Genomic DNA, 16,633 nt, shown 5'->3' on the forward strand with positions numbered 1-16,633 from the left:
TTTGAGTATGTGCCACATACTGAAGCACACTCTAAAGCTGCATAATCCAATGAGACGGTGTTTTCTTCCTTCAAGGAACTCAGACTAGTGGGAGAGAGAACAAAAACAGCAGCAGCATCCAACACTTACATAATGCTTACTGCATGCCAGGCTCTGTTCTAAGTGCACGACATTAACTATTAATCCCAATAACCCAGTGATGTAGGTTATTTGTTTCCTCACCTATAAAGTGGGGTAATGCATTAACTTAAGAGAAGTTAAGCAATGTGCTTCAGGCTCACAGAACTAGAACGAGGTAAAGCCAAGATTCAAACCCAGACAGACTGACTAAATCATCTATGCTCTTAACCACTGTACACAGAACAGTATGATAAATGCCACCAGATACATTCAGAAAATGGGTGCTTCAGCTTACAGGAAGGAAGGGTCACTGAGAAATGTTTCCAGATGATGTGCTCTACAATTCTGAATATTATTGTATTTCTCTCTTTAGGTTTTAATTTCTTGCAAATCTTATAGTGGTAAGAATTATTCTTAGAGGCTTCTAAAGTTTCTACTTCAAAGGTCATTAAAAAATATTTTAAGGGGCTGGAGTTGTGGCTCAGTGGTAGAGTGCTTGCCTAGAATATGTGGGGCACTGGGTTTGATTGATTCTCAGCACCACATGTAAATAAATGAATAAAATAAAGGTCCATAAGCAACTACAAATTAAAAAAAACATTTTAAAACAAATTTCCTAACTTTGTTGCTAAGAGACCCGAGATACAATTAATATTGATGTTGATTTTTAAGGATTGACAAAAATTTAACTTTAAAAAATGACATGCAGATGTGTTTCTTCTTTTCCATTCTTTATTTATACTTTATTTTTCTGATTATCCTGTCTAGGATCTTCAGTACAATATAGAATGAAAACCATGATAGCTGGTATCCCTGTCTTGTTTCTGACTTGAAAGCACACTTTCAATTTCAAATGTTTCACAATTGAGTATGTTTACTGTAAGCTTTTCATAGATGTTCAGCATCAGTCTGAGTAAGTTCCCTTTTGCTCTTAGACTGCAAACTATGAGTAGTATTCTGGAATGAATTGTGTTCCCCTAAAAATATTTGTTAAAGCCTTGCCCCCTCCCCCAGTACCTTAGCATGGGATTGTATTTGGATATAGTGCCTCTAAAGAGGTGACTAAGTTAAAATGAAGCTGTTAGGGTGGGCCCCAATCCAGTATAAGTCGTGTCCTTTTATGAAGAAATTTGGACTCAGTGACAATGAGAGTGCTTGGTGGAAAGAGCAGGTGAGGACACAATGAGAAGGCTGCCATATGCAGGCCAAAGAGAAAGGTCTCAGGAGAAACCAGACCTGCCAGAACCCTGATCTTGAATTTTAAGCCTCTAGAACTGTAGGAAAATAAATTGTTGTTTAAGTCATTCAGTCTGTGGTGTTCTTTAATGGCAACCCTAATACCAGTGGAGACTGAATATTTCTTATTGTTTTTATTACACACACACACACACACACACACAACTGATTTTTTTTTTTTTTTTTTTTTTTTGTGGTGCTGGGGATTGAGTGCCCAGGGCCTTGTGCATTCGAGGCAAGCACTCTATCAACTGAGTTATATCCCTAGCCCCTGACTTTTCTTTTGAATCAATTAACGTGGAGAGTTGTCTGGTTTTCTATTGTTAAGAATACAAACATTCATGGGATAAGCCCATATTAGTCACAAAATTAATTCATTTTTTTCCTTTTTTATTTCTAAGTTATTTTGCAATATTTTTCATCTTTGTCATTGAGACAGAGATATAATTTCTCAATGTCTTTTATCTGGTTTGGGTATCAAGGTTATTACAGTCATTTGACATGACCTGGCTATGCTCCTTTTCTGTACTCCAGAGTCGTGTCAGGTTGAATTTTATTTATTTATTTATTTTGCTCCTGTAATTTTAGGTAGAACTTGATGACAAATCTGTCTGGCATGGTGCTTCCACCAGAATTATTTTAAATAGTTGTGTTATTTTTAAAATGGTAATGAGTCCCTCCCCCATCAATTGTTCTGGCCACTTTGGTTCTTTCCAAGTATATAACTGCATAATCTTCCAGTCCTCAAATGCCTACTAGAACTTTGATCATTTTCCCCTATCATTGCCTTTGTTTTATTTTTTTGGAACATCTAATTGGGTATTGAGACCTCCATAGTGACATTTCTAATTTTCTTTGCTCACTTTCTCTACATTTATCTTTTTGGGTGATTTCTCTAGCTGCCTTCTACCTTCGACTTTACATTGTGGTGGTGGCTCCAAGTTCAAGCCCTCTTCTGTTTAACCTTAGGAGTAACCTGGTCTGCACTGGGGTGGAGGTCTGGCTGCCTGGAGTAAAGCAGGTCAATGCACTCAACAACTCCTTTTAAAAGTTTCTGAGCTCGGGCTAGGGTTGTAACTCAGTGGTAGAGCACTTGCCTAGCACGTATGAGGCATTGGGTTCGATCCTCATTACCACATAAAAAAAATAAATAAATAGAATCAAAGTTGTAAAAAAAATATTTAAAAGTTCCCAAGCTGTTTCACTGTTTTCAGTCTCCCACCTCAGAGAGTTGGATGCCTCTCATCCTGAGGTGACAGGGGAATGAGTTTCCAAACTGGTTTTCCCTTTTCTAGAACTTGGGCTTCAGTTTTCACTATTATGTCAGTTGCCATTTTCTATCCACTTTCTGTTTTCCAATATGCTTTCTTGTATGTTGGCACCTTGCATTTAATTCTCTTTGTGGATCACTTCTTATTCCTTTATTGGCACCTTGGGGTGAGGATCAGGATGGGCGTATTCAATGTAGAAATCATCCAAAAAGATAAATGTAGAGCAAGTGAGCAAAGAAAATTATAAATTTCACTATGGAAGTCTCAATACCCAATGTTTAAATGGAAAACATCCATATTTTCAGCTTCACATCTTCATTGTCCAATATGGTGGCCACCAGCCACATTTAAAGTACTCATTAGCCATAAATTTAGAAAATTTCCATTAATTACAAAAACTTTTATTGAACAATATTGCTTAGCACAATCCAGAGATGCCATCTGTGACTAGCTGGTATAGAATATAGCTTCCCTGTTATCTTCTAGCACATCTCTTTAATTCTTTAGTACTTCTCACTGGTTGATTTTTTCCTGTCTCTATCCATAGAGACTAATTCCTGTGTGAGCAGAGATCCTATTCCCCTAGCATTCCTAGCATATAGTAGGTGCTTACTAAAGAGGTTTGTGGAATGAATGAGCACATTTAGTCTGTTCACAGTACCCATGTGCTTGTGTTCCTCGGTTTTAATTACATGTTCGTAATCTCATGCCTGGATAAGAAATCATTACTTAGCTGGCACATAATGGCCACCTCTTCATTAGCCTTATATTGTAGTCTCCTTGTTCTGAAATTTTCACCTCCTTGCAGGTGCTTTGAGTCAAGTGCTAGTTTGGATTAAGGTTTATTTACATGGAAATCTTGAAAGAGGCCAGAATCATTGCTAAAGTCGAAATTTTAACTCCTCTTCCCCACCCCAAGTCATTAGTAAACTGTGCCAGTCACCCTGGATTTCTAGGAAAGTATTTGCTTTTTCTGTATAAGATCAGTGTGATATACCAGATAATGTCCTCCAAAAATACTCAGATCCTAATCTTTGGAGCCTGTGAGTATTTTTTTTTATACAGCAAAAGTAACTTTGCAGATGTGATTACATTTCTTGTTGGAGGAGGCATCTTGAATTATGTGTTTGGACCTAAATGCAATCACAAACATCACAAGGCTGAAGGAGGTCAGACTACAGAAAAGCAGAAGGCAATGTGATCCGAAGAAAGGAGTGATGCAGCCACAACTCATGGAATGCCATCAGCCACCAGAGGCTGGGAGAGACAAAGAGGGGATTTTCTGTACCTCAAAAAGGAGCTAGCTACAAAATACCTTGCTTTTAGCCCAATGAAGACTTAGTCAGAACCCCTACCTTGCAGAATTGTAAGAGCATAAATTTGTGTTGTTTTAAGTCTTTACATTCATGGTAATTTATCACAGAGGAAATTGGAATTTATACAATCAGCAATTCAAGGCTGTATGTAAGAGATTAAATGATTCTAGAGAGGCATTGAGAAGGATATACTGATACTTCCTGATACTTATTGTCTGAATAGTAGTTGAGAGTCTGGTTACCTTTTCCCAGTATAAGGATTTATTACTTTAAAGGGGTTACTCTTCATTTTAAATGTCTTAATTGCTTGAACATTCTAAGACCCATTCAATTCTTTATGAGAGAGGTGTCATCATTTTAGGATAATTTCTTTCTTCCTAAACAGGAGCATAATATCCTAGACCCAAGAGTGATCCTTAATTATCTAGTGATTAGTTCACTTCTTTACCATAGCTAAGCGAATAAAAGCTCAGAAGGAACACATTCATGTGGTTAAGTAGTGGCAAATGTTCATTAGGACTGCTAGATCACGAGCTTTACACAATAGACATATGAGATGTTAATATCTACTTGCAGGAGAACAAACATTTATATCTACATGGAGAATTTTTAGATTTAAAACTGAAGGTCATTACAGCCAAGGTTCCTTCCAGTTTGAGTTGCCACTATGCTAAGAATAGGAAACCCTACTCAGTTCTAACCTTCAACCTCATTCTGACCTCTTCCATTTATGAGCCAAGTGATGACTGCAGCTTCATGTGGCAGTGTACCACTCTGAGGAGGTTCATCTTCTGAGACACTGTGATCCTTTGGTTAGGAAACAAAGATAGGGACTGGATTCAATCAGAGGTGAGGGTCCAGGCAACTACCTGGAAAAATAGGGAACAGGGCTCAGGACAAAATTCTGAAGTCACAGGAGTTATTGGAGGTGGTAAGTGCTTGGTCTAGGCACTTCCACTTTTTCTGAAAAAGGATTGTCAATGACTTAAGAGTTATTCTAAAGAGTTATACCATTTCTCAGCTATTAAGGAATAATACACTCAATCAAGAGAAAGATGACGCAAGATAATCAAGTGTACTTTGGAGTTGAGGGTAAAGAGGAGGCTATAGGCCAGCACAAAAATGAGTATGAAAAAGTGCTCATACCCTTCGTACAAGTAATTTCATTTCCAGGAATTACTCTAGTGAAGTTAGAATTGAGACCAGATCTAGTGCCTGACTCCCTCTATAACTTCACCTGACCATTGTCTCCCACAATAATCAGGTGAATATATTTTCTTTTATTGCCTTGAGTTTTGTGCCTTGGGGCAGCTATCCCTCTACTCTACTCACCACATACTATGTCAGGAACTACCTGTGGGCAAACTAGTAAATGATAAGTTTAGCCCGAGGAAATAATGATCTTCATTCACGAGATGTGAGAACTAAAAACATATCATGACTTGGCAATTAGGATCAGATGTAGGTCATTTGGCCACAAACCTTCACCTTGAAGAAGGTGCTCACCAGTCTTTGATTATCCATCTTCTACATAAATGGCATCCTAAATAAGCTTCCTGGCAAGATGGTTCTTTAGGGAAAAGCATCCTTTCCACCTTCCCATCAACGGGCTTATTAAATAAAGTTCTTTCTCTGCCACTGCCTTGCCTCTTGACTGAGTGGATTTCATAGTTCTTTGAACAGAGTGAGACTTTTGTGCAGCAACTTTAGGATGAGTTATGAACAGTTTTATAAGCAAACATGGAAATGTATATAATACTAGTATTTCAGATAATCTGTCAATGTACATTTGTACAATAGAGCTTTATATATACATTAAACATTTATGGACCATTTCATGATATAGTGAAGTTTATAGTGAGTACACATGAAACAAAACTACTAAAGACAGTATTCTTCACTGTTGTTATATATCAAGCAAATGAACAATAACAGTAAAAAAGAAGAAGGAAATAGTCACTAATATGTCAGTTTTTCTCCTGATGGTAGAAATTGGGAGACCAAATTTTAACTACATACTTGTTTTTGTTTCCTTCAACTGACAAAAAAAAAAATTTCCTCCAAATCTTAGCTAGCAATCTTCATGGAACTGTAGAGTATGGACTGTCAAAATAATTTCTCCTTGTTTTTTGACAAGCAACAGAGAAAGCCTCTTACAACCTGTGCAGTAATGCATTTTCCTCATGAGTTTACACCTGCTTTCTGATGCATCTGGAAGAGAGTCATTCTTTTTTACTGAAAGCAAGGGCAGGACTAGATTAATGAGATTATGTCTTATGCAAGACCACTTGTTAATTGGCATGTAGTAAGGTATGTTGAAAAAATGCATTCAACCTTTGTGTACTCTTTTCAAAAGCACACACTGAGGTGATTACTTTTGTGGCTACTAACCTTATCAGCCATAACTGCAGCTTCATGTAGTGGGTTGTGAATAATCTGTTCGTGTACACAATCATGTTAGCTCTTTCCTCTTTATAGAAGTAACACATTAACATCCCAGAAGATCGACAACTAATTAGAAAAATGTGCTCCATGAGTTCTGAAGCTTCAAGGTTTTTGTTTTGTTTTGTTTTGGCAAGAACTTTTCCAAAATGCAAAACAAAAAACACATTTCACACTGAACATGAAGTTTTCATAGATGACAGTCATGATCAATGTGCAAATGATATGGAATAAAGGAAGTACTGTGGCACAACCTTTGGGAACTTTTCTTGAATAAATTATTTCATCTTCCTGCTTTTGGGCCCATTGACTGATTCCTAGAGGCAGCATGAAACATTACTAGCCTAATGACCTTCAGTTCAGGGACTGTCTTCTTCTAAGCTTAGCTGTTAAAGGTAGAAGCCAATTGCTTCTGAGTTGTTATCTTCACCTGCCTAAAAACAGACAGATCTCTTCAGAGTCTGACTTGGCAGTAGTCAAGATATCATTTGTCTCTAAGACAATGGATCAAAAGGTGTCTGTTTGCTAACTCATGTCCTTTACCTTATTTGCAATATGCTTATTCATGGAGAAGGAAAACAAAATAACAACGAAATGGTTCTTTGGTAGTTTGAATTATTTTTGCTAGTTTGAAAGACTTTCAATTTTTGTAATTAGTTTCAACCATTGTGACGAAGACAAAATTTATGCAAGTCTATCACCTCCAGAATCCCATAAAAATCTCTTCTAAACCCACATGTTTGAATTAATGAAATGCCAAGTCAAATCAAAATTGGATATCATGATATTGTTTAACAATTACAACTTGTTAGCCCCCAGTAGGAAAAAAACTCACTGAAATTTCTTCTGAAGTATATTACTTACACATAACAATTGCCTACAAATCTGATCAACAAAGTCAAGGCTGCACAATCATGAGTATTCATAGTCCATTAGTTACTTCGAAATCCCTCAGGCAAAGGAATTGTCATTTTGCAGCTGAGGAAACAGTTTTATGGAGATCAGGTAGTACACCCCAAATCACATGGTTCACCAACCTGAATAAGTCTAAAGAACTGCGAGCTCTTTCTGATTAAGTGAATTCCATGGTTATAACAGAACTGTTCTGGCAGCCCCCAGGCAAACTTGTTTGGAAATTTGTTACTTCAGGACACCAAAAAGGAAAGTGTCAAATTGCTAGAGTGGGGTGAGGATAAAAATCCAACCCTAACACATTTGTACAGTCAGGTAGTCGCTTCAGAAATATTTCAGTTGAAAAACTTTGCTGTGCAAGCTTTAATTATTAATACAGGTGGGATCAATCCCCTCACCTTGCGTTTTCCTAAGACTTGGGGGACATTTAAATCACAAGAGCCTAATGAGATAGGTGTGCCTTGCAGAAAATAAAAACAAATGTATTTTTTGTGATGTGGTCTCCCAAATCTTACTATCCAGAAAAAAAAAATACAATATAAAGTAACTATTTCCACCTACTTTTTTTTTTGTTCATTTGTTTGATTTATAACAACTTAGGAAAGAATAGTCTATTAAACTTATCATGAAACTTCATAAACTTTTGTTTCAGTTGTTGATAGACCTTAGACCTTTACTTTATTTATAGGCGTTGCTGAGAATCCAACCCAGTGCTGCACACATGCCAGGCAAGCGCGCTACCACTGAGCCCCAGTCCCAGGCGGCGGCTGCAACAGCTATTTTCCACCTTCATAAATAAAATTTTAGTGGCAATATAAAGCTTTATTTTATAAATGTACTGTTAATAAATCCTCTGAATATTGCTATTATAAATACTGTAGTAAATGTTCACTTGCTCAATTCAGGCTCTTCATCCACTTCAGTTAATGCACCATTGAAATCCCAATACCCATTTCCAAGCTATTTACCAGGAAACGGCGTTAAGTCTCAAGTACTTCTGCTTATAGATAATTTTGCCTCTTCAACTGAGATAGGATCACAAATATTGTATTACTTTGGTCCTTCCAGAGAGCTGCTTATTCTATTACTCATTTAATCCAGGGGCATTGAATTTATGCTCAATGTAACTGGACTAAAAGCATGCAAAGAATTGATCAACCTCTCCTTTCTGAGCGTTTGGGGAGCACACTTTCCCAAGGAAAGCGATTTCTCCAGGGTTTCCCTTGGCATTGCACCTGGGTTATCCTGGGCTGCGCGGGCCCTGTGCCGATCCGCAGGGACAACAGGCTGCAATTGCCTGCCTTAGCAGTTTCATCAGATTATTGTGTGGAGACTCTTTCTGACCCCAGATAGTGTTTAAGGTGCCTGTTCAGAGAGCACCTTTCTAAACGTTACGCTGGTGGTGCAGTCTGGAGGCCACAGAGATCTTAGAAAAGCTCTTGGGGGCAGAGACAGCAAGTCTCTGGTAACCACGTCTCCCACGCACAGCGTTTGCTTCCTACTGGAGGTGGGCGGGGACACGAGGCTGTCTAGTCCTGGGGCTTGGAGCTCTACTCCGCGTTCCCCAACTGAAAGGCTGTGGAAACACGCAGAACTCAGGCGGCGGCCGCAACAGCTATTTTCCGCTCTCTAGTCTCGCTCTTCCGCCTGCGCCGCCCTCGCCCCCGCCCCTGCCCCTCCCCCAGCACACAGGAACCTGCGCCCTGGTCGCTCCCGCGCTTCTCTTCTGTCGCCCGCAGAGGCCTGCCTTTTATAGGCGCTGCAGCCAATGAGCGCTCTCCTTTCCTTGTGCCCGCCCTCCCGGCCAATCGCCGCGCCCCTTGTGTAATCTTCGGCTTCTCGGCAGCTCTCGGATATTTTCGCTGTTGCTGGCTTTTTCAGGAGCTGCTCGCTTGCAGCCAGAGACGCTGCTTTTTTTTCCGGGTTCGGAGCCGTTCCGGATGCTTTAGGCTGCCGGATGTCTGATCTCCGGATAACTGAGGCGTTTCTGTACATGGATTATCTGGTAGGTGCGGGCCAGGGGTGGCTTGTCGCTTCCCGGGTCGCACAGTGTCCGATGGCTCCTCGCCTATAGGAGCAGCCTTTTTGCTTTCTTTCTTTGGGATGGGATGCCTTAGGGGTTCTTTCCCCCGCAGCCGGCTCTGAAGCTGGGACTCGGAGGGACAGCAGCCAGGAGGTTGGGTGGTGGGGCTGACAGGTAAAGGTGTGGCGGGGTCTAGTGGGGCTGCTGGGCGAGGGTCGCGCGGGGCTGCCTGAGCGATGGGGCCGTGACGGCGGTGGGGCGTCCTTTACCATCGGTCGGTTTCCTAGCTTCGCTCTGCGCTCCCCTCGGCGGACTTTCGGGGGAAGCTGGAGTTTTCCGCTCTCCCTTTGCAGAACTCCAGGTGCTATTAAAGAGCCATAACCAGAATGGCTCACTAAGTGCCCGGCAGCTCCGGTCATTTGGTTGCTATTAGATCTCTAAAGCAATGACCTCGGTCGCGGCGGGATTTTAAATACACATTACCATAAAGTAGTCAGGAGTAAACTACATTGCAACCTGGCTAGAGCAGGATTGGGTAGGGGCATTGCCGCATGGGTCCGGTGGTGCAAGCCGGTTTCCCAGTGCACGGATTGAAACCCAGCTGCCTTTTAGGCCAAACTTGAGAAGTTTAGGTGGGAAGTGTCAGCCAGATGTGGAGACTGAACGTTATGGTAAAAATTGACTCGTGTGTGTGTGTGTTTGTGGAATTATGCAAGCACCGGGTTTTGTACCAGAAATTATATTTCCCCAGAGCTGCCCGTTTGTGGTCAAGTGGATTCTCATTTACATGAGCTGTGTTCGATCCTTTACAATTACTGTGTTTAGGTGATAGACAGAACCGCTATTGCCCTGCCAGCTGAAGTAGACGTTAGAAACATTGACCCTCCTGTCATCTTGCTGGACACATGCACTCTCGGTTTTCTACTGCAGATTGACCTGGCAGAGATTTGCCTGCCAGTGCCTTCTAGGAATTACACTTAAGGGTGTACTGAGAAAGACTGAATGCTTTTGTGATCAAGAAATGCTGGGCAAGGGCTGTTTCCTACTTATCTGTGTATTTGGGCTTTTTTTTTTTTCTTCTTCTAGTGTTTCTCCTAAAGCTGCATAGCTTGATGAACTTGTGGGGAAGGATGGTGACTGCAGCTCAGGCATGACCTTGTGAATGGAGCTGAGTAAAAAAATTCTGAGTTTAAATTCTGTTCTGTGGTTCATTTTGTTGATGGTAGTAACTTCCACTACCTTGGTGATAAAGGGATGTTATCAACCATAACTGGCTAAGTGGGTTATCTGATTATGAACATTCTTTTAAAATGCACGGTGCCCTAATGGTTAAGAGATTGCCAAATGCAACCTACACAATTATTTTCTGGTTAAATGATTAATTTGCAGCTTGTCTTAAACAGTACTATGATTATTCCTTGCAGTATGCCCAAATAAAAGTCAAACTTTGTTGAGGATAATTACCAAATAGGAAAGGGTGATATTATCTATACTACTGACAAATAATTTTGAATACATTAGTGCTAAAAGGGATTCAGGTGGTTCTGATCATTTTATTTACTGAATGTGTTTTGAATTTACAAATTGCATCACAGAGCTGTCTTTAAGGTGCCAAGCCTAACAAGCATTTAGCGAAAACTGTGTTGAAAAGTCTGGTTACTCAAGTAAACCTCCATCTAGACTTGGTCTGAGGGAAAGTGGATGAATATTTGTGGGTGAAATTAGCCTAAAAGTGGATTAATTCTTTGCCAGTTTACTAAAACTTTGTGTCCAAATCAATGGCTCCAATTTTGACTTGATGTATTTTACCTGTGGTGCCACCCAAGTTTTGCTTTCATTTAAAAAATTATTTTGTCACTTTCACCTGCTTTCAAAAATTCACAGGGGCAGTGAAACAGTCCCAGGAAAATCAACTGCTCTTTAGAAGTGAGAAGAAATCTTAAAGGAAATAAAGAAAATAGTTCAGTTTTTATGAGTGTGCCAGGCATTCCCTGGAAAAAAAAATTTAAGAAAATCCTTCACCAGTAAGTAAACCGGATGTGCAAAATAAAACAAAAACAAAACAATAACAACAAAAACAAAAATCTTAACAAAAACCAGCCCTCCTGAGTTGGTTTTATTGTGTTTACTTTTTTGCTTGTCAACTTTCAGAGAGAATGATGTTGCATATCACTCCTTCCTGCCTTTCACATGACTTGTTTGCTTATGCATAATTTTGTATGGTGTTCATTAAAAGCCCTATTTCTGAAAAATAAAAATCTATTTCTTTGACTGCATTTGGGATCTTATTTGTAAAGTAAATCAATTCCAGGTTCTTTTACTTCCAGGAAAAAAAAAAGTTCTTTTATTCCAAGGTGGACTCCATGTTTTACTGAGTGGACTAGAGTAAGTGCCCTTACCATGCATCTGACAGGTAGGATGGTGTCTGTCTTTTCTCTTTAACCAGTATTCCATTTTCTTGTTGCTTTGGGGAGTGCTGTGTGTGTATTGTCCATTTTTGTTTGGGCAGGATGTCATCACTTAACCTTTTTTATTTGGAGGAGAGTGGAAAGGAAGAGAAAGGTAGAGGTACTATTTTTAGCAGCTTTTAATAGGATTGAGTTAGTAAAACAAATGAAGGAGCTCTCTGATCTTAGAGGTTGCTGTTGATTTCTTAAAGGTTTTCAGAGGTGACGGTCAAGGGCAGTTGACAGAACCATAACATTTAAGATGAGGTTTTATTGACTTAAGGGAAATAGTGGTAACTTGCAAATCCTAAATAATTATATGTATCAGCTGGTGCAATGCCTGGCATGTAGTTAGGGCTGATATTTATTTGTTGAATGGAATGAGTGTGAGATGGGAGGGGCAGTTCTACTTTCCTCATCTGCTTCTAAACAGAGACAAGATATTATCTTGTTTGGATTAGGTGTGTTGTTCTGGGGAATGCAGAATGTATCCTTTACACTTACCTTTATCAAGATACACTTTGTAAGTCTTGGGTTGGCAATTTAAGCATAAAAATCTGTTTTCCCGCTGGCACAGGCCTCTTCCTAGGAGGCCACATGCCTTTCCCACTTTTCCTAGTTGGAGTTTATAGGCCATGTTCACACCTGTCATGTCGCTGGGTAAAAATTTGGCCTTTGTCCCAGCAGGCAGTACCAGCATCTCTGTCTCTCTTGCACTCTCTCTCCCTCCCTTCGGACAGGTGTAAGACAATGAGCAGAGCTTTTTGGATGGAGAAGCACAAAAACATTTACCAGATTTTGGGGGGAGGTTGGACCTGAACTTCTGGGTTCTCCCAGTCCAAAGTTTTCTTTTTGTCTTGACTCATATGTTGACTGGGATTTGACCCTTTTCCCCATAGTGCCCTCAAAACAGCAACAATAAAATTGGTTATGTTCCATGTAGAGCTAGGGACGATTAAATGGGATAATGGAGAAAATGTTATCAAAAACCAGCCCATTGCTTTGCAAATGTAAAGTGTTAGTGTATTGTGATTATTGTGATTGTGTTACTGATATCACAATTCTTGTGGAATGACTACCTAGTGATAAGTATTGAATTGCCTTTTAGATTAGTCTCAATATATGGAAAAATTGGGAGTGGTAATCAGCATGCAGGAAGTCACAAAAATCTTTGAGGATTATTTAATACCTATAAAATAAAATCCACATTCTGATATTCTCACGAACCCAGTCAACAAATATTTATGGAACTTATTTTGTGCATGATCCTGAAAGTCATAAGGGGTGAGTTTTGATGTTCCCTTTGGTGGCAGGACTGGTAGGTATGTGACTCTTGGGGACCATTTGGCTGGACAGGTTGAAGAAGGCATATAAGGAAAGGCAACTTTTGATGTGCCTCTTTGCTTTCTAATTTGTTTCTCTCATGTATTTCTTTTTTTTATTGCAAACTATAATGTGAAGTAAAACTTGCAATTGTGACAAGTAAAAACGCTTGATTAATCTGGGCTGCTAAGTCAGTTAATGTTCATTGCATCTGCATATTGTTTTTGGGATTTACTATGGTTAATTTAATGAGATTTTATCTTTGTATTGACTGGTGAAGTTGGCTTCGTTTCTTTGTCACAGCTTGTATTTGCCATGATAAAAATTTGTGTGTCAGTGGGGAAGATCTGGTAAGAGACTTGGGTGGATCATCATAAATCCATCACTGTAGACAGGATAAAAACCAGTTAAGCAACCAACCAAGACAGAAACTCATGATATGCTACAAAGGGCAGAGTCCATAGGTACTAGCTAAGAAGGTTTAAAGGGGCCCATTTGAAAAAAGGATTGAGGGCACATTTGTGATTTTATGTGATGTTCAGTTACCTATGAACTGAACTTCTTTATTGATAAAGTGTGCTGTTTTTAACTCGAGTGACTGTGAACATTAAAAAATTGTATTTATTATGACTGACTGTAAAGTAATATAGGTCTGGACTGGGGTGTGGCTCAGTGGTAGAGCACTTGCTTAGCATGTGTGAGGCATTGGGTTCGATTCTCAGCACCACATATCAATAAGTAAAATAAAGGTCCATCAACAATAACAACAACAAAATAAAAAAGTAATATAGGTCAAACATTTTTTAGTCTTAACATCAACTGGATTGTGCAAGTCACATTATTCTTCCTTTATTAGTAACTTATAAGATATGAATGTGATAAACAAAGACCTACCACCTGTGAACCACACAGCAGTTTTAAGAAAATCCATGCTATTAGGTGTTTGAGATTAGGTGGGAACTTTACTACAAAGTTATTAAGTCTGACTCCCGAGCTTCCATTGCTCCAGTAGTATAGTATGAGACTGAGGAGGGGACACACAGGGACTGACTTGTGTCCCCTAGGAGCTTACATTCTGAAGGATACCCAGCCACATGCTGGTTGGCATATGGACAGGGAAGGGGAAGAGGAAGGGTTAAGTTTATGTATTATAATTTGGTGCCTTGCTGTGGGAATGTGGAGGGTTGGGACTTGAAAGAGGCAGGGCCTATTGGAGGCTCTTAGGTCAACTGGATGTATGACTTCAGAGGGGATGTTGGGACCTCAGCCTCCCTGTCTTTCCTAGTTTTTTGGGATGTGATCTTTTCTCCACATACTCTTGCCATCCACTATGAGGCTCTCACCATAGCTCAGCTGATGTTGCTGTCATGCCCTTGAATTTCCTGAACTTTGAGATAAATAAACTTCTTTATAAAGTTAGTTTGCCTCGGGTATTTCATTATAGTAATGAAAAATAGATTTAATAAAGAGGGTAAACTCGGTAAACATTCATTGAGCATTTATTGTAAGAAGATAACATTGTGATTTTCACATGTAGTGGCACTAAGTTAAGTCTAAAGAATGCTGTATAATTTCCTCAAGTTCATACAGCTAGGTAGGAGGTAGGGGAGTTGGCACTGTGGCTCTAGGGCCTGCCCTCTTCACTGCCTTCCATGTGGAAGCTGTTCTCTTTTAGCCTGGGCAGGGGCTCGGGCAGCTTGGTATTAGAGCTGTTGGAATGCACTTGAAATTTTTATGACATGTTTCATGTGAGTATAGTTGTCCCTCTGTATACCAGGGTTCTGCATCCATGGTTTCAACCAACCATTAATCAGAAATATTTGAAAAAATTTGTATCTGTTCTGACCATGTGTAGACTTTTCTATTCATTATTCTCTAACATATACAACGACTATTTATATAACACTTGCATTGGGTTAGGTATAGGTAACATAGGAATGCTTTCAAGTTATGGCAGGATGTCCTAGGTTATGCAATACTATGCCCCTTTAGAGACTTGAGCATCTGTGAGTTTTGGTATCCTTGCTGGGGCAGAGGGTGGGTGTCCAAAAATTTGCTCCCTCGGAGTACCAAGGGTCAACTCCCCTATGCTTAAGTAAATGGGTACTAAAAAGTGCTCCTTGGCCACTGCCACATTAAAGTGGGGACCTTAAGCAGGCTGGCTGATGCTCCCTCCTTCTCAAGGACTCAGTTCTGCCAAGTTACCATTAGAGAGAAGGAGGACTTAGGTTTGATGACTGCATTGTAGATAACAAGTATCAGGGAGTTTCCCCTGATATTTCCTACAAATTGAATTAAGGATGGCACATTAGCCTTTCACTACTATGACATATGTGAGGCAGGGTATTTTATGAAGAAAAGATGTTTGTTTTGGTTCATTTTTCTGAAGGTGCAAGATCAAGGGGTCTCTTCTACTGATGGCCTTTCTATTGACAGAATCCTGCAATGTTGCAGGGCATCACATGGCAAGAGAGATCATGTTTGCCTGTGTCAGTAAGGTCTTCTCATAAAATCACCAGGATTTAATTATGCTGGCTACACCCTAGCGACCTTATTTAATCCTCATCACTTCCCCAAAACCCTACCTGTAAATACCATGATTGGAGTAAGTTTCCATCCTTTTAATCCATTTATAAAAGGCTTTGTGTATTAAATTCCTCTTTGAATTCAGAGGGGCCAGGCCATAGTCAACCCATAGCCAATGGCTTCTTATTTTGGAGGCTGTAGCCCCCTGTAGTTATGCTGTGGTATCACCTCAAATGCTTCAGGTGTTTGGATGAGTCTAAACAGCCCAGCTCTGGTTGAACCTCATTTCTGAGTGTCTGCAAGTATCTGCATACATTTACTTGTAGCAGGACTGACTTTACAGCGTAGAATCACAGGGCTCACCAGAGCCTTGTGCTTGGTTTAAGCCTCTTTAGTCACCATCTCAAAATTCTTTATTTTTTATTTTTATTTTTTCAAAATTCTTTATTTTTTTAAATTTATTTTTTTTGTTGTGTATGGACCAAGGTGTTTTATGTTTTCATTTTGTTCAGGTCCCTACAATGTACATAGTTGGTCCTGATTTCTAGAGCTCAAGTACAGACTTGGCTGGCACCTGAGTCTGTAACCTGCATCGGTGCTGGTTTCCTGACCATCTCAATCACCATTTTTTGTGGACTCCAGGCCGGTGCCTGGTAGAGGGGGACTGTACCAGGTACAGTGGAGAGCATTTTATTTACTTCACCTTCCGACAATTTAATCCTTCTGCTAACCAGGTGTTACTGGTTTACAAAAGACTTAGCAAGTTAGAAAACAGTGATCTTGAGTCCCTGAAAGATTGAGTGTCTACCTCAGTCCTGTAACCAGTGGAAGGTCAAGGCTAGGTTACGAGCCCAGCTTTCCTGATTTCAAGCCCATGCTTGTGAGCATTGTTAGGTGTGACGTACCTTGTAAAAATAATTGTGAGAGGAGCTGAATGAGTTATAGGTACAGTGCTCGAAGTTGACAGGTCACTTGATTACTGCTGTCACCTGATTCCTTGGAAAGGCCCTTTGGGAA

General features: G+C 39.9%; 1 protein-coding gene across 1 annotated transcript in view; it reads left to right on the forward strand.

Annotated features, from left to right (window-relative positions):
• Positions 1-9,145: 9,145 nt before the first annotated feature.
• The window catches only part of Arl15 (ARF like GTPase 15), a 395,233-nt gene continuing 387,745 nt past the window's right edge, over positions 9,146-16,633 (forward strand). Inside the window, exon 1 of the mRNA XM_005319640.5 lies at positions 9,146-9,302. Within this exon, the coding sequence (XP_005319697.1) occupies positions 9,255-9,302 (48 nt within the window). The 5' untranslated portion in view covers positions 9,146-9,254. The remainder of the gene's footprint in view (positions 9,303-16,633) is intronic.

Source organism: Ictidomys tridecemlineatus, chromosome 1 (assembly GCF_052094955.1).
Source record: "Ictidomys tridecemlineatus isolate mIctTri1 chromosome 1, mIctTri1.hap1, whole genome shotgun sequence".
NCBI lineage: Eukaryota > Metazoa > Chordata > Mammalia > Rodentia > Sciuridae > Ictidomys > Ictidomys tridecemlineatus.